Source organism: Podarcis filfolensis (assembly GCF_964270895.1).
Source record: "Podarcis filfolensis genome assembly, chromosome: 8".
Taxonomy (NCBI): Eukaryota; Metazoa; Chordata; class Lepidosauria; order Squamata; family Lacertidae; genus Podarcis; species Podarcis filfolensis.
In genome coordinates, this window is record NC_139611.1 from 5,658,686 (window position 1) to 5,677,315 (window position 18,630).

The 18,630-nt window shown below is 47.5% G+C and overlaps 1 protein-coding gene across 1 annotated transcript in view; it reads left to right on the plus strand.

The window, feature by feature from the left end:
- RASSF2 (Ras association domain family member 2) overlaps positions 1-18,630 on the plus strand; it is a 50,414-nt gene that overhangs the window by 15,069 nt on the left and 16,715 nt on the right. The window contains exons 2-6 of the mRNA XM_083629628.1: positions 1,642-1,733; positions 4,267-4,342; positions 5,807-5,958; positions 8,202-8,290; positions 18,469-18,629. Of these exons, the coding sequence (XP_083485754.1) occupies positions 1,675-1,733; positions 4,267-4,342; positions 5,807-5,958; positions 8,202-8,290; positions 18,469-18,629 (537 nt within the window). The 5' untranslated portion in view covers positions 1,642-1,674. The remainder of the gene's footprint in view (positions 1-1,641; positions 1,734-4,266; positions 4,343-5,806; positions 5,959-8,201; positions 8,291-18,468; position 18,630) is intronic.

The following is an 18,630-nucleotide window of genomic DNA, read 5'->3' on the forward strand; positions in this document are numbered from 1 at the left end:
GGGTGGAGAAATCATTTTCTCCTTTGCGTTGTGCAAGTCTTGAGCTTCCTTGCTGAACAGCCCCAGAAGCTGTTGCAGAAACAGACAGCTGTCAGGCTGGTTAGGAAGGCAGCTCAGAGGAGGCAGGAAATTCAGAATTTCGTCAGCCGCTCTGCTGGGAGGTGGTGATATTCTTAGTGCTTCTGTTTTGCTCCCCCCAACCCAAGAACAATGCTTGGCGGATGCAGCAGCGGATGCAGCAGTGTTAAGACTTCTGGGCTTCCTGCTTTGCGTCTTCAGATACAAAGCAAGATTTGTGGACACCTGTTAGGCTACAGCAGCCAAAACAAGAGATTATGCCCAGAGGTGGCGTAAGATGAAATCCCAGAGAGCAAGGGGAAAAAAGATCAGGTTCAGGGTGGCATTCGCCACAGGAGTCAGATTCAGCACTGGAGAGCTTTGCCTTTCCCTGTTAAGTATCTAGTCCTTATGACTTCAAAGATGTGTGTGATGCCTGTGAAAATTTCAGAAGCTGGACGGCTAATGTGTGGTCAGCTGGAGGGCTTCAGTGCTCTACAAAACCCTTTGTATCACTTAGCAATGTACAGGTTCAGTCCAAATTGCATAGCATAGCATAGCTTGGACTACTGCAATGTGCTCTACGTGGGGCTACCTTTGAAGGTGACCCGCAAACTGCAATTAATCCAGAATGCGGCAGCTAGACTAGTGACTGGGAGTGGCTGCCAGGACCATATAACACCGGTCCTGAGAGATCTGCATTGGCTCCCAGTACGTTTCTGAGCACAATTCAAAGTGTTGGTGCTGACCTTGAAAGCCCTAAATGGCCTCAGTCTTGTATACCTGAAGGAGCGTCTCCTTCCCCATCATTCAGCCCGGACACTGAGATTCAGCACTAAGGGCCTCCTGGCAGTTCCCTGGCAGTTCATTGCGAGAAGTGAGGTTACAGGGAACCAGACAGAGGGCCTTCTCGGTAGTGGTGCCCGCCTTGTGGAACACCCTCCCTTCAGACGTGAAGGAAATAAGCAGCTATCTTCTCTTTAAAAGACATCTGAAGGCAGTCCTGTTTAGGGAAGCTTTTAATATTTAATGTTGTATTGTTTTTAATACTTGATTGGAAGCCGCCCAGAGTGGCTGGGGAAACTCAGCCAGATGGGCGGGGTATAAATAATATATTATTATTATAAGAAGTAGGCAGAATACGTTATGCCAAAGAAAAGGTAATTCATGGAGGAGAGGGCTATTGGTGGCTTCTAGCCATAATGGCTCCTGAATGTTTTAATTGCTGTGTGTGTGTGTGTGCTTTGTGTTGTTTTGATTTGTGTAACCCACCTCAAGTCTCTGTCCAGGCAGAAGATGGGATAGAAATAAACACAGTAATTGCAGTAAGGCCTGAGGTGCTGGTCAGTCCATCCCACGTCCTGGTTCTCAGAATGGCCTTCCAGGAAAACAAGCAGGGGTATCACATTTCTGCATCTTTTGGATTCCCCTCCCTCCCTACTACAATCCATGGAACTAAAACCCATTAGAGGTCTGCAAAATCGCCATTGAATTGAACGAACGATTCGCATGTTCTTTTCATTTATCTCAGAAAGTAAATTGTTGTGTGCTTTAAAGCTGTTCCCGCCTCCCCTTTCACCACAGGCCTCTGTTCCTGATGAAAGACACTTTCCAAGGATGGACTACATAAGCGAGAACTACCCGGTCCCTTGTGGGCACGACAAGTACATTTCGAAGTAAGTCGGAGGCTGGCTGCGTGTCCCGGGCAGACCTTTGTTCTTTGCAGCTGGCACCAATCCCTGGGGTCTGGTGTGTTGGTGTCTGTGTATAACTGCAAGCACATGTAAGGAAGGGAGGAGAGACTTGAGTACCGGCAACTTGCATCTTATGCTAATCATATTTACGCAATTGGAGTGGCGGGGTGGATAAATGGGAGAGTGCGAGAAACCCACCAATCCTTGCTCTCCATTTATTTATGTTCTGCGCACGCCCAGAGAGTCTCCCTCACTTTTTTGGGCTTTGAGAAGGAGGCATGAGGACTCAAGGATGCTCTGAGAGCCCTCACACCACCTTTCCAAAGCCCAGTAAGCAAGGGGCTGTCTTCTTCACCGGCCTCTGGGAAAGAGGCACATGGGCTCTGGGACAGTTCTGGAGGCCGGTAAGGAAGGCGTTGCCTCACTTAGTGGGCTCCCAGAAGGAGAAGAAGAGTTCGGATTTGATATCCCGCTTTATCACTACCCTAAGGAGTCTCAAAGCGGCTAACATTCTCCTTTCCCTTCCTCCCCTACAACAAACACTCTGTGAGGTGAGTGGGGCTGAGAGACTTCAGAGAAGTGTCACTGGCCCAAGGTCACCCAGCAGCTGCATGTGGAGGAGCGGGGAAGCGAACCCGGTTCACCAGATTACGAGTCCACCACTTAACCACTACACCACACTGGCTCTGGCCCTCTTGCAACCTTCCCAGAGCAAGATAAAGAGTCCTCTCCCTGTGGGTTGGGGGCAGTTCCAGGGGCTCCTGGCTTCACGTGATTTTGTGTTTACACACTGACAGCCAGAACCGAACTGCTGCATAAACTGTGAGTTGCCTGTATGTCATGAAGCTGTGGGCACAGGGAAAATGAGGGCAGTTACAACCAGCCATTCATTTCTAGCCTAGAGAACTCCCTACAGGAAGAGGGACTTTGAGTGCATGCAATCAATCTCTCTCTCTCTCATTAAATTTTCTCTTTTACAATTTCATATTTTTTTTAACTTCTTTTTATTCATTTTCTATAACCAAACAACAGCAAAGAAAGAAAAAGAAAAATAGCCAACACATACCAAAAAAAGAAAAGAAAAGATCAACCAAATCAAAACACCTAAACCAGCCAAAAAACAAACATTAATTAACAATAAATAACGTTTGACTTCCCTCCATCTCGGTTTTGGGTTATGTGAATATTAAATCCATTCTGCAGTTTTTCATTTTTTAGCGTAAACACATCGCAAGGGTTATATTAAACCTACTGTGATTTTTATATCTCTAGAATTTGTTTCCATATATGTTATGAATTTAGACCAATTGTCGATAAACCTTGAACCTTTTTGCTGTCTAATGCTCTGCGTCATTTTTGCCAGATCCATATACTCAAATAATTTAATTTGCCAATCTTTAACGGTCAGGGTATTTGGGGTTTTCCAATTTTGTGCTAACAGAATCCTGGCAGCTACAGTTGCATATTGAAACATTATATAATCTTCTTTCTTAATCTCCTCTCCGATCATTCCCAGAAGGAAGGCTGTTTTACAATTTCAAATACTTATTTTGCATCCTTGATAGATCAATGACTTCCCTTCTTCTCTTTCTGTGGTTCATTTTACATATCTTAAATCCCTGCATATTTAACAAAAACTATACCAATCAGTATTCCATGATTATTGCATCCATCGAAACTTATTTACACTGTTGAATTTATCTTAATGCTGCCAGCATTTTCAGCTGTATACAATTATATTCCATATGTTCATTAAATGTTTTCCAGTCTTCTTTAAACATATGTTTTTCTTGTTCTCTTATTCTATATGTTAAGCATGCAAGTTGTGCATATTCTGTCAACTTAAGTTGCCATTCTTCTTTGGTTGGGACCTCGCATGTTTTCTGTTAAGTTGTGGGTTGACATAGCAGACGACACAGCGATTTCTCCAAAGCAGCTCTTTATTTTGTAAGCTGGAACAGAACTGAGCTGAGGAGCTCAGTCAGCCTGCTTATATAGAGCTACAGAACAAATGTAACTGTTGCAACGTTCTAAAACTATCCAATCACTGAACGTCACTTTTCGATCCTTCATTTGCATAACTATCTACAGTATCCCCCTGCTGGCCCAGGGTGAGAACTTCAGTACATAACATTTTCCATTTGGGGGCTAACAAAACATGGGCCGCAGATGCTGCATACATAAATAACCTTTTCTGACACCTGGGGATTTCATTCTGAATTATCCCCAACAGAAAGGACTCTGAAAGGACTCTCAGAAAGTGCATGCAGTTTTCTGATGGGACAATGAAATGTGTGGCTGGAGAAGCATGTTCTGTGGAACCCTGACTTTGCTGGAGGCTTCTCAGGAGAGCCATGAAAGTAGAGCAAGTTTGGGGTCAGGGGTCAGCTCCAATTTCCTTAAATATTTTATTGCAAAAGGCAGCAACTTTTGGACAAAGCCACTACATGTGGCAAAGAGAGCTGGACAACTCTTCCATTTGCTCTTCTAACAGCTCTTGTTCCACATCTTCCAGAAATGAACTGTTGTTGCACTTGAAGACCTACAACCTCTACTACGAAGGCCAGAACTTGCAGCTCCGGCATCGAGAGGTGAGAGAACCTATCTAAGCAGAGACAAGTTAGGGGAGAATGTTGTGACCAGGGGTGTGTGACCTGGGCACAATTCCAAAAATGAAACTCTGCACCCAAGTCACCAGAACTCTGCGCCTAAAGGAGCTGGGTCCTGCAAACGGCGTAATGCATGCAAAAAGGCTTCATAGGTGCATGCTTTTTGAATTATTGCAGTGCAGAGTTTACTCTTCAGTTTTAATTCCAGTTTTACTATTTTTGGACTGTGCAAGGCCCCAAAACTCTGACACCCCCAGACTCTGGGATTTTCCTTTGGCCTCCCCCTTTTCCCAACTCTTGAGAATTCAGCATGTGCTGCCCATGCACTTTTAATGATGCATTCAAGAGGGCTGGAAACCTGCTTTTAAAAACTAAAATGATCCTTCCAGAGGAATACAGTATGATTGCATCTTATGCACGTTTAACTCACACAGTTTCAACCACATGCGGTTGAAGGTGGGCTGGCTTAAAGCGTGCAAGTTAAATGTAAGCAAGGCGGAGAGCTCGAAAGCTCTTTTTGCACCAGGTCTGCTGGCGGGAAAAGCAATTAAGTGGTATGTAAATCTTATGAACCAAAATAAATATAGTTGAAACCAGCATCCTTTCTTTTGTGATTGCTTTTATTTTCACTTTATAATACACAAAAAGCAATGGCAGCAACAGTCAAGAGAAAGAGAAAAGAGCAAACAAAGAGGGGGGGATAAAGAAAGGATATGAGGAGAAAGGAGGGAATGGTACTATTCCAAAAGCAGTGTTATAATACCAGACAATTGTCCTTCAAGAGTAAAGGTAAAGGGTAAAGGGACCCCTGACCATTAGGTCCAGTCGTGGCTGACTCTGGGGTTGCTGCGCTCATCTCGCTTACTGGCCGAGGGAGCCGGCATACAGGTTCTGGGTCATGTGGCCAGGATGACTAAGCCGCTTCTGGCGAACCAGAGCAGCACACGGAAACGCCGTTTACCTTCCCGCCGGAGCGGTACCTATTTATCTACTTGCACTTTGATGTGCTTTCGAACTGCTAGGTTGGCAGAGCAGGGACTGAGCAACGGGTGCTCATCCCGTTGCGGGGATTCGAACCACCAACCTTCTGATCAGCAGGTCCTAGGCTCTGTGGTTTAACCCACAGCGCCACCCGTCTCCCAACCTTCAAGAGTACATTATCCAATAATGTTTATCCATAGGAGCGCATGAAACGAGGGTGGCTGCCAGCCATGTTCCTTTACCTTAATGTATTCAGTAAATGGATGCCAAACTTTTGAAAAGCTGTTCTTCATTTTCCGATAGTGCAGGGTTTGGGTATATGTTGTTAACATTTCCATTAGAGCTGTGGTCCAGCTCTGGAGGTAGAACCAGCATCCTTGGGGCTTGGGGAAGTTTTCTGCAGCATCCTTGGAGCAGGCCAGCTTCTGGACCATCCCTCAGTCCCTTCTCTCATGTGCCCTCTAGGAAGAAGGGGAGTTCATCGTGGAGGGCTTGCTGAACATCTCCTGGGGGCTGCGCAGGCCCATCCGCTTGCAGATGCAGGATGACAACCAACGCATCCGTCCTCCACCTTCGTCCTCCTCCTGGCATTCCGGCTGCAACCTGGGAGCACACGGGTCAGTACACAATCCAGGGCATGTTTGTGTGAGTGTGTGTGAGAAAAATATCTAGGGGTCTTAGCACACCACAAACTTAACATGAGTCAAGTGTGATGCAGCAGCTAAAGAAAGCTGATGACATTTGAGGCTGCATCAACAGAAGGCGAGTTTCCACATCGAGGGAAGACATAGTCCTGCTCTCTTCTGCCTTGGTCAGAGTCCTTTGTCCAGTTCTGGACACAACAATGTAAGAAGGAGCTAGAACATGTGCAGAGGAGGGCAACCAAGATGATCAAGGGTCTGGAAACCAAGCCTGATGAGGAATGGTTGAAGGAGCTGGGTATGTTTAACCAGGAGAAGAGGAGAATGAGAGGAGATATGATGGCCCTCTTCAAACATCTGAAGGGTTGTCACATAGAAGATGGAGCAAGCTTGTTTTCTGCTGCTCCAGAGGGAAAGACCTGAACCAATGGATTCAAATGACAAAGAAGGAGATTCTGACTAAACATTAGGAAGATCTTTCTGATGGTAAGAGGTGTTTGGCACTAGACTCTCCGGCACTAGAGGCTTTTATGCAGAGATGAGTGGCCCTGTGCCAGGAATGCTTTAGCTGTGGTTCCTGTCCTTCAGGGAGTGGGATTAGATGGGTCCCTGCCCACTCTATGATTCTATCTCTGTGACCGTTTTGTTTTAACTTTTTCTGTGATCAGGGACTTAAGGGAGGCTTTGAACTCGTGTAATATCGGTAAGGAAAGCGGCACCTTGATGTGTAGAAACAAGGGTGGGAGTGGATTGGGGCCAGAAACAAACTGAGGAAATCATAAACTTTTTTTTTAATGGGAAAAAATATCATTGATTTTCCTGAACACTGGAGAAGTAGACTTGGGTTTTAGGGGAGAGATTTCAAGTCCTACCCCTGCTGGGCTCACACTGCTCTCTGCCCCTTCTCCTTGGGTAGAAAATAAGATACGGCCAAGTCCAAGGCTGGTCTGTCTGCATCTAGGATCCCCATGAACAAGCCAACTTGGGAACTGCAAAATATGCAGCCCAGACTATACAAATGGCACCGTGACCTTGATTAGTTCTGCTTGTGGAACACTGTAATCTACATGATCACAAGTTGCAGATAAATAAAGAGTTTTTGTAAGTAGAAATTATAGTCAGGATGGCAACAGAGCCTCTTGGTTGCTGTTTTTGTTTTTAATGCTTCGCGAAATGCTCAGAAATTTCTGCTGTAACCAGAGTCTGTTGCTAACATGGCACAGATCCTTTCTACGCATTACACAGAAGGTGGTGGTAGGATTCTGGAGACTGGAGCTTCAGACTCCAGGGACGGTTGCAGTTTTGAATTTTCCCTGCCTGCAAAAAATAAGCGCACCTTGGTCAAAACATTTTGCAATGCCCTCTTCTTGTTTTAAGGGACGCGGGTGGCGCTGTGGGTTAAACCACAGAGGCTAGGGCTTGCCAATCAGAAGGTTGGCGGTTCCAATCCCCTCGACGGGGTGAGCTCCCGTTGTTCGGTCCCTGCTCCTGCCAACCTAGCAGTTCGAAAGCACTTCAAAGTGCAAGTAGATAAATAGGTACCGCTCCGGCGGGAAGGTAAACGGCGTTTCTGTGTGCTGCTCTGGTTCTTAGTCATGCTGGCCACATGACCCAGAAGCTGTACGCCGGCTCCCTTGGCCAATAAAGCGATATGAGCGCTGCAACCCCAGAGTCGGCCACGACTGGACCTAATGGTCAGGGGTCCCTTTACCTTTACCTTCTTGTTTTGCTGCATGCAGGGAGCTGTTTTACTAAGCAAAGCATTCAAAAATATTTAAGCCTCACACATAATTTTATCCCTGCTTCCTGCCTAACGTCCGACTTGAGGCAATTCTGACATCATGTTTTGAAAGTGTGCCCTCTGTGGTGTCCATGTGTCTCTTAGAGTCTGAAGTGGGGTGCAGAGGGCACACAGAAGATCATGCTGGGTACGTCTGTGGTGAATCCTAGAATTGTTGAGTTGAAAGGGACCCCTGATGTCATCTAGTCCAACCCTCCCCACAGTGCAGGAATCACAGCTAAAGAATGCATCTTGCAACAACAACAAAACCATCACGCTCACATAACTTGCCACTATGATTTTGTGCTATGTTTACTGTTGACACAAGCAGACGAACAATAATTGCTTGCATCCATCTGTGTTTTTAGAACACTTGGGAAAATCTTCCAAGGTATTTTCTAAGTCCCGAATTCTCTTCTTTTGTCTCTTCCCTACTTAGGTCAGTCATAAAGCCGTCAACCTTACCAGACATTCAGGTCACGGAAGCTGAGCCCTCGTTGGAGGGGGACGGAATTGATGGGGGAATTGGTAAGATAGGGGAAGTGAAGGATGCAGGGGGTCCTTACTGGTGCTAAGGAGTTGGGGGTCTCCATCTTCTGAAAATAATGCAATAATGGAGTATAATCCTTATCTATGACAATAACTCACTGTGAAGTGTAGTAAATCAGTTTCTGAAAGGTGTTTTTCTGGGAGCTTACCCCGTGCTAGGAGTGCCATAATTATGTGTCTAAAAGGAACAGAGCAATCTGTGTCTCGGGTCTAAATATATGTTTCAGAGTTCTCTTGTGATGTGGATGGTGCTGATCCACAAAACTCTCTTTATGTTCTTAAAAGGAATGACTTCTCCATACAGTTCAGAGTTAAACTTGCCACTTCCAGATGCAGTCACAACCTCTGGCCTGGGTAGCTCTAAAAGATGTGTGTGTGTGTGTGTGTGTGTGTGTGTGTGTGTGTGAGACAGATTTGTGGAGGTCAAGGCTAATCGGCAAGTGAGGGACGTGGGTGGCGCTGTGGTCTAAACCACTGAGCCTCTTGGGCTTGCCGATCGGAAGGTCAGCAGTTCGATTCCCCATGACGGAGTAAGCTCCCGTTGCTCTGTCCCAGCTCCTGCCAACCTAGCAGTTCAAAAGCACATCAGTGCAAGTAGATAAATAGGTACCGCTCCGGCGGGAAGGTAAACGGTGTTTCCGTGTGCTCTTGCTTCCATCACGGTGTTCTGTTGCACCAGAAGCGGTTTAGTCCTGCTGGCCACATGACCCGGAAAGCTGCCTGTGGACAAACGCCGGCTCCCTCGGCCTGAAAGCGAGATGAGCGCCGCAACCCCCTAGTCATCTTTGACTGGACTTAACCATCCAGGGGTCCTTTACTCTTTACCTTTTACCTTCCTCCATGGCCAGAGGCAGAGAGAGTGGCTGCGCTCAAGTCCTGCTTGTGGACTTTGCCAGAGGCGTCCTGTTGGCCCCTGTGGAAAGCAGGAGGATGCTGGCCTTGAGGGGCAGCCAGGCGCCTAAGAGTTCATGAGACCAGCGTGAAACACACACACACACACACACACACACTCTGAGTGGTGTGGAAGAATGAGCTTTGTTCCCCTTTTCCTTGGCAACACAGCCCTCCTCTCTTTAGAAAGGGAATAACAGGAGTCATTGTTAAGGAGAGTTGCCATGGAGAAATAAACATTTACAGGAGAAGCGCTCTCTCCCGCTCTCCCCACCACCCATCGCTCTCTGATCTGAGATCGGCCTTCCTGTTTAACAAAACAGAAAACCACCACGTGGGTTTTGGCATTTACCGGCTTTGTGCAATCTGAGCTGTGCCGTTCTCGCCTCTCCTCTCTCTTCTTTTCCCTTCCCTTAAAATACCAAAGCAAGCCAGGCAACCTCTGCTTAGATAGATCAAAGTCTCATCATCTGCATTGGTTCCCCCAGGACAAGAAGCACAAAGTAACCAATTTATTTGGAGTCGCAGGTGCAAGCTTTTGAGTCACACAGGACGCTTCAGTAGTCTGGATCTTCGGGAAGCAAATGTGGGAGGGGCAATGCCCCATGTTGTTGTAGCCACAGGGCCACCGTTAGACATTTCTGCAGTAAGGATTTTAATCCCACTCACTGCTTGGAAGACTAGTGGATTTAAGGTAAAATAGCTGATGGAAATTGCTGCTCAGAAACTTTTGTGCGAAGCAAAAGACAAAAACCACCCTAGCTGAGGTCTCCCTCTTCTTCCATGCGCAACAGTCAGTGGTTGAATATGTTTTGCTGTGTCTGTTTGGAAGCCCTGGGCCAGTTAGAAACTGCCAGGGTACCCCTCTTGTCTATCTGGCCAGCTGCCCTCCACAAGCAGTTGCCTTCAGCACTGGCGAAGGAATGGAGGGGGCGGGGAAGCATACCGCCCCCAGCACCATCAGTGAGGGGGTACCATTGTGGCCGCCCCCCCGAACACGGGCTACCCCCCCCCACTGTGCCAGGTACTACGCCTCCGTGGGTGATGCACCACACCCCCAGGAAGCACGCCACGCCCCCACAGGTGGTGTGCTATGCCCCCATGGGCAGCACTCCACGTCCCTGGGGGGCACACCATGCCCCGGTGCCAGAGTATGCAGCGTCGCCATTGGCCTTCAGCACTCCAGAGTACAAGTGAGCCCCTTGGGCTCCATGTTGCAGGAGAAGATGCTTGTGGGTCACACTTAAAAAATAATAATAATAATGGCCTGCCTCTTTTTGCCTTCCCCATAGCCAAGAGCAGGGCATGGTCAGGATTATCAGTTTTCTCTGCTGCAAAATCCGCACACACAACGCCAAGTTTTCAGAAACCCATTCAGAGTAAGACCATCACGATTAACTGATGTGCAGCCTAGGTAAAGGGACCCCTGACTATTAGGTCCAGTCATGACCGACTCTGGGGTTGTGGCGCTCATCTCACTTTATTGGCCGAGGGAGCCGGCGTACAGCTTCCGGGTCATATGGCCAGCATGACTAAGCCGCTTCTGGTGAACCAGAGCAGCGCATGGAAACGCCGTTTACCTTCCTGCCAGAGCGGTACCTATTTATCTACTTGCACTTTGACGTGCTTTCGAACTGCAAGGTTGGCAGGAGCAGGGACCGAGCAACGGGAGCTCACCCTGTCGCGGGGATTCGAACCGCCGACCTTCTGATCGGCAAGCCCTAGGCTCTGTGGTTTAACCCACAGTGCCTAATTGGGAGATGAAAACCAGCACCAGTCCATGCTTAATTTTATCAGTCAAAGATCAGCAGGCCATTTATTATTATTTTTAAGTGTGACCTTCTGATGCTCAAGTTTGAGGAAGTTTAAACCTCTGTGCAATAGCTTAGAAAGGATGCCCAGGTGAAAGGAGTGTTGCTCTGCCCTCCCAGAGAAAACAGCTGTGGCAGGAAGTTAGGTGTGGCACCCAAGGGGTTGAGCACATCAGAGGCACACATGGGCGTGCCTGGGAGCTGTAGAACATTTCTCGGCCTCTTTGTATTTCCTTGCTGGCAATGGGGTGGAGGCTGTCAGCCCTGGGGTCCCGAGGCTGATGGGGAAAGAGACACCCCCCCAAAGAGATCCGTCCAGGACTCATAATGTGCCACGTGAAGGCTGTGCTTTGCCTCCATAGTTGGCACTCGGATGCCTTGAAGGACTGGCAGTAGTGCTCTTGACCATTCTCTCTTTAACTGAGCAGTGTCCTAAAGTGAGGAGAGGAGGAGCCAGTCTATTGGTTGCAGGCCACACCCTGCACATGTCGGCATATCTGCTGAGAAGCCCTTGCATGAGGACTGTTAAACTGTGGAACTCACTCCCACAGGAGGCGGTGAGGTCACCCACCTAAATGGCTTTAAAAGAGTATTAAGCAAACTCACGGAGGAGACGGCAACAGAATACCAGTTGCTGGAAGCCACGGGACAGGAGAGTGCAGCTCTTATGCTCAAATCCTGCTTGCAGGTTTCCCATTGGGGCATCTGGTCGGCCACTGTAAGGACAGGATCCTGGACTTACCGTATTTTTTGCTCCATAAGATGCACCTGACCATAAGACACACCTAGTTTTTAGAGGAGGAAAACAAGACAAAAAATATTCTGAACGAAACAGTGGATGTATGATTTTTGTGGTTCATGCTGTGGCCACAGACATGTGATCTGATGGTGAATTTGGGGTGACCCAATGCAAAAATCCTGAGGATCCATGTGGATCCGTGCTTTGTAACCACGTTTTTTGCACCATTGCTGCTCCACACAACAGTAGGTGCGTGATTTTTTGGGTGCAGGCTGTAGCCATGGACATGCTATGTGAACTGATGGTGAATTTGGGGTGACCCAATGCAAAAATCCTGAGGATCCATGGGCTTTTACCTCCCCACTCCCAGGCAGCCTCCGCTAGCGTCCCTTAACTCTCTTCCGATCCCACCGATCAGGAGTTTCCTTTCAACACTCCCTTCCCTCTTGTTTACCTTAGTATAGTGTCTTTTCCTTAGCTGGAGCAGTTTTTTGCTCCTCCTTTTCTTCTAATTTCTCTCCTTATTGCTTTAGTCTTCCTGTCCCCCCCCCCCTTTGCAAGTTTGCTGTCTTTACCTCCCCCCTCCCAAGCAGCCTCCTTTATCTCTAGTGTCCCTTATCTCTCTCCCGATCGGCAAACGATCAGCGGCTTTGTTTCAACACCCACTTCCCTCTTTCAAAAAAAGAGCATGATCTGCTTTTTGCCCCTGGGCAATTTGGCTCCAGGGACCACGCATTCGCTCCATAAGACACACAGACATTTCCCATTACTTTTTAGGAAGAAAAAAGTGCATCTTATGAAGCGAAAAATACGGTAGATGGACCCCCTTTGGCCTGATCCTGCAGGCTCTTCTTATGTCACGTTTAAGATGTGTTTCTATTTTTTTGTTTCATTGTTTAATGCCACCCAGCTTGTTGCAGATCTGAAACAGGAGCAGGCTTGGGTGGGTTGACACATGGTGAGTTGAAATGTGAGTTTAAGGAGCCCATTAAAAATGGATTAAGAGGGATTTCATTATGTTCTGGGTCCACGCCAGGAATCTTAGAGGAACACTTAAGAGTCTGCTTTCCCTGCCACATCACATTCTCATCTCAAGGAGCAGCTGCTCAGAGAAGCTCTTGAACTAGAGCTCTCACCCTTTCTCTAGCAGGCGAAAGGGTAAATGCAGCCAGTTAGACCAGAGGTTGGCAACCTAAGCCCATGGGCCGGTTCCAGCCCATGAGCTTCCTGGAACCGGCCCACGGCTGTTCCGTGGATCGGCGTGGGGATTCCGTGCTTTTTTTTTCTCGACGCCATTTTTTTCCTCACCACAAGGACCGACTTCTGGGTCAGAAAAGCGCCGGCAATAGCATGTGCTCACCCGGAGGAACACCAGTACATGTGCATACTGTTGTAAACAAAAATTGCCCTTTCTCCCTTATGGGGTATCCAAGAGCCCATAGAGAGTTCTTACATAGGTTCCCTATTGGTAGGAGAAGATAACAGAGGCCAACCAGAGAATATTGAGAAGCAAAGCAGCTCGTAAGTTTGATCTTTATTGATCTGCTGCAACAGGGTGCTCCCCTCACCTGCAGGAGAGAGGAGGGACCCAGAAAAATGGTGTGCAAGGCCTTATAAAGACTTTTGAAATCGCCACCCTGTAGATCAAGACCACCCCCAGAAACATCATACATACATCACAGAAGGGGTGTAACCTAAGACCACCCCTCAGATACATCATACCTACATCACAGAAAAGGCGGTCTTAAAACGGAAATTTAAATGTTGTTTTTCTCCTGTAGTTGTTTATCTCCTGTCTGGCAGGTTACTTGATTGGATTGCCTGGGGAGCCTGGCCATTCTTTTGTAGTGATAAATACTTAGTTCCTGGGCCATGTCACAGGCTCACACCCTATTCAAACACAGACATACCCTTAAGACAGGATTTGTGAGGAAAGAGACACTGGGAGTTTTCCCACTTTGACCTTGCAGAGAAAACATTTGCTCAGTTTAGGAATCAAAATGGTTCCAGGTTGGCCTTCCTGTGCTGATCTATGTACGTGCTTGGTTGGTACACTTATGAACATTACCATATATCTAAGACCATAAAATTCCTGTCATGGAAAAGTGCAGGAAATAGCTTGAGTGCACGCATGTGCGCACTTGCTCCAGCCCACCAAGAGGTTCGCCAGGGAGTGGATCAGATCGGCCTCAAAAAACTTTGCCGACCCCTGAGTTAGACCATTGCAGCGAGGAAAGAGAAGCAAAGGTGGCACCAACATCTAGTCGTTACATTTAGAATATTCATTTGAACAACCTTAAAATATCAAAAACTTGCCTTCTTCTCTTTCCATATTTCATTTTGCATATCATAAATCCCTGCATATTTTATATAAACAAAACCATTCAGTATTCCATTATAACAACCATCAAAACTTGTTTACACTGTTGAATTTATCTTAATGCTGCCAACGTTTTCAAGTGTACACAGTTTCCCCCCATATATTCAATAAACATTTCCCAATCTTCTTTAAACCTATGTTCTTCTTGTTCTCTTATTCAGTATGTTAGGTCCACAAGCTGTGTATATTCCATCAGTTTGAGTTGCCCTTCGTTTTAGTTGGGACCTCACTTGTTTACCATTTTTGGGCTAACAAAACACAGGCCGCAGAAGTGGCATACATAAATAACCATTTCTGACACTTGGGAATTTTCATTTGAATTACAGTGGTACCTTGGGTTAAGTACTTAATTCATGCCGGAGGTCCGTTCTTAACCTGAAACTGTTCTTAACCTGGAGCACCACTTTAGCTAATGGGGCCTCCAGCTGCTGCCGTGCCACCGGAGCACAATTTATGTTCTCATCCTGAAGCAAAGTTCTTAACCCGAGGTACTATTTCTGGGTTAGCAGAGTCTGTACCCTGAAGCGTCTGTAACCAAGGTACCACTGTATCCCCAACAGAAAGGATTCTGGTGTTGTTTTTTTAAGTGCTTTAAAACATTTTTTTCAATTCATTGTAAATTATTTCCCAATACTCTTTTATCCTTTCACATGTCCACCACATATGAAAGAACGTACCTCTTGGGCACCCTATTTTCCAGGACTACATTCTTTCTAGTCATAGAATTTTAATGATTGTATACGGGCATGGAAAACAGGGTGCTTAGGGGTTAATGACCCCCTTCACAGCCACTGCAAAAGAAAGTCCTTCACACAGCAGAACTTAAACTCACCTCTCACACCGTTTCAAACCTCCCTTCTCAGCCCTAACCCTAAACGGTCTCGGTCCAGTATACCTGAAGGAGCGTCTCCACCCCCATCGTTCTGCCCGGACACTGAGGTCCAACTCCGAGGGCCTTCTGGCGGTTCCCTCACTGCGAGAAGCCAAGTTACAGGGAACCAGGCAGAGGGCCTTCTCGGTAGTGGCACCCGCCCTGTGGAACGCCCTCCCACCAGATGTCAAAGAGAAAAATAACTACCTGACATTTAGAAGACATCTGAAGGCAGCCCTCTTTAGGGAAGTTTTTTGTGTGTGACATTTTAATGTATTTTTAATCTTTGTTGGAAGCTGCCCAGAGTGGCTGGAGAAACCCAGCCAGATGGGCGGGGTACAAATAATAAATTATTATTATTATTATTATTATTATTATTATTATTATTATTATTTATTAAACTTCCTTAACCTATGGAACTCTCTCCTGCAGGAGGCAGTGATGGCTTTAATAAAACAGGGTTGGGCAGTTTTTTGGAGGAGGGCTATCGATGGCTATTAGCCGTGATAACTCTGCTCTGCCTCTGGAGTTGGAGGCAGTAGTGCTTCTGGATCCCAGTTGCTGGAAATCACAGAAGGAGAGTGTCCCTTGTGCTCAGATCCTCTCTGTTGGTTTCTCCCCCCGAGTCATCTGGTAAGCCACTGTGAGAACAGGATACTGGAGCAGAGAGGGCTCCACTGGCCCAGTCCAGCAGCCAGGCTCTTCTTATGTTCTTAATGTTCAGAGTTTGCAAGTTGTTGTTGTTGTTTAGTTGTTTAGTTGTGTCTGACTCTTTGTGACCCCCTGGACCAGAGCACGCCAGGCACTCCTGTCTTCCACTGCCTCCCGCAGTTTGGTCAAACTCATGCTGGTGAACAGCTTCGGGAACACTGTCCAACCATCTCGTCCTCTGTCGTCCCCTTCTCCTTGTGCCCTCCATCTTTCCCAACATCAGGGTCTTTTCCAGGGAGTCTTCTCTTCTCATGAGGTGGCCAAAGTATTGGAGCCTCAGCTTCAGGATCTGTCCTTCCAGTGAGCACTCAGGGCTGATTTCCTTCAGAATGGATAGGTTTGATCTTCTTGCAGTCCATGGGACTCTCAAGAGTCTCCTCCAGCACCATAATTCAAAAGCATCCATTCTTTGGCGATCAGCCTTCTTTATGGTCCAGCTCTCACTTCCATACATCACTACTGGGAAAACCATAGCTTTGACTATACGGACCTTTGTTGGCAAGGTGATGTCTCTGCTTTTTAAGATGCTGTCTAGAGTTTGCAGGGCGAGAGGCCAAATTGCAATGCACTTTCGATCACAATTGTTAGGGAGCTGTCATCCAAATGACCTTGACCTAGAAGGTTGGAGAGCGTTACAAATGTAGCCGAAGACACACTGATAAGGAAAGGAGTCTGTGAATAGCACATTGTTGACTTCTTCTAACAGTAAAAACACTGGCAAGGAGTTTATCTCTGGATAGTGGCACCACTCCAACTCATAGCAGGGTTGGGCTTGATGATCCCTGGGACTCCCTTCCAACTCTACGATTCTTTGAAAACCTCTAATGAAGGGGAACTTTTTTGGCTTCTGTAGCAACTAGGAACATTGGTTGTGCTGGCAGAATCGCAGCTGGAACTCGGAGCATTTCCAGGAAACAATTTTCAGTATTCGCCCCGCCTTTGTTTTCTCTGCTTGCTGCTGAACTTCCATAACCCTAACCCCTCACAGACACCTTCACTTAAAACTTAACAGCAGCATTCCATGTCTCCAGCGTCTGCCTTCACCGAAAGCAGCAACTTCCCATATCCTCTTTGGGATTCCTAAAGGTAAAGGGATCCCTGAGCATTAGGTCCAGTCGTGGACGACTCTGGGGTTGCAGCGCTAATCTCGCTTTACTGGCCAAGGGAGCCGGCGTACAGCTTCCGGGTCATGTGGCCAGCATGACTAAGCCACTTCTGGTGAACCAGAGCAGTGCACGGAAACACTGTTTACCTTCCCACCGGAGTGGTACCTATTTATCTACTTGCACTTTGACGTGCTTTCAAACTGCTAGGTTGGCAGGAGCAGGGACCGAGCAACGGGAGCTCACCCCGTCAGGGGGATTCGAACCGCTGACCTTCTGATCGGCAAGTCCTAGGCTCTGTGGTTTAACTCACAGCGCCACCCGCGTCCCTTTCTTGGGGAGTCCTACTCATGTGTAAAAGGAACACATGGAGAGGGAGAAGCCCTCACAAAGGGTTGGAGGGCAAACACTTCCTCATATTCCCCAATTCTCTGTTGTGGAGAGATGCTCCACACATAAAGGAGGTTTTGTGCTTCAGTTGTTTGCCCTCCAGCTTGTGAAAGGCAGCAAGGAGGATGGAGCTTTGCACGCTTTCACATTGCCTTTACTCGTGAGTAGAACACCGGGCTGCTTTGTGCGCATCATGCAAGTTCTGCTTGTTGCAAACTGAGTAACCTGCAGTAGGAAGAGTCTGTAAAAATTGTGAGCTGGTAGCACGCCCCATGCTAATGTGCTTCTCTTATTGGAAAGAGAAAACAAGGGGACCTGAGTCATTTGTCCCCTGATTCTGAACATCTTGTTTGTGGGCTTCCCAGAAGCACCTGGTTGGGCACATGTGGCTTGGGTCTGATCCTACAGAGTCCTTCTCATGCCAGAGAGGGAAGGAGGAAATCCCAGGAGAAGATCATGTAAGAACATAAGAAGAGCCTGCTGGATCAGGCCCACCTAATCCATCATCTTGTTCTTCAGTGGTCAACCAGATGCCCGTCACGCTCAAATCCTGCTTGCTGGTTTCCCATAAGAGCCCTCTCTCCTCCTGCAGTTTCCAGCACCTCGTATTCAAAAGCATTGCTGCCACCTGGTCCTTTACCTGCAGTTCAGACCCCGTAGGCCTGTATGTGTGTTGCTGGCTGTGTCAGAGGATGGAGCCTGGCCTCTTTTTTTTGAAAACTTTGAAAGATACATGTAGGGATAATCGCTGAGTCCGGAGGGAGGACACTCCCCACCCGCAGGCAGCCTCAGTCTGCCTGCACGCGTGACCTTCGAGTGCGGGGCACCCCCCCCCCAAACAAGCCACAGCTGTCTGAAAATCTTGCCCTCTGTCTGACCTTTTGCGGTCTCAGTAGTCTGTGGTGCCCTGTCTGTAACCTTTGTCTCTGAGACCTTTTGTCTCCTTCGCCATACACTGTGCAAGGGGGAAATGACGCGGTGGAAACAGGTGCCAAAATAGCTTTGTACCACCTCTCAATCTCGGGACTGGAAGATGTGTAAAGGTCACAGCCCAAAATGTATCTGCCTGGTTTGCATATTTGTGTCAATAAAAGGAGGCTCCACAGGGCTGGCCGGCAGCTTGCTTGCAGCTCACCTGTGCGCAGCTCACCTGCATTATCAACTCCTGCCTCATGTCCATCACTTCAGATACAGGTGTTTGGAATTTCTTTGGAGGAGGCTAGATTCTTTTGACGCACCTTTCCTGTCTCCTCCGTTTCAGATGACAACGATCTCAAAGCCCAGCAAGAAGAAGCGCCTCAGCTGATGCGGACGCGGAGTGATGTGGGCATGCGCCGCAGGGGGACTCTCCGCACCCCGAGTGAGCAGCGGAGGATCAGGAGGCACCGCTTCTCCATCAACGGGCATTTCTACAACCACAAAG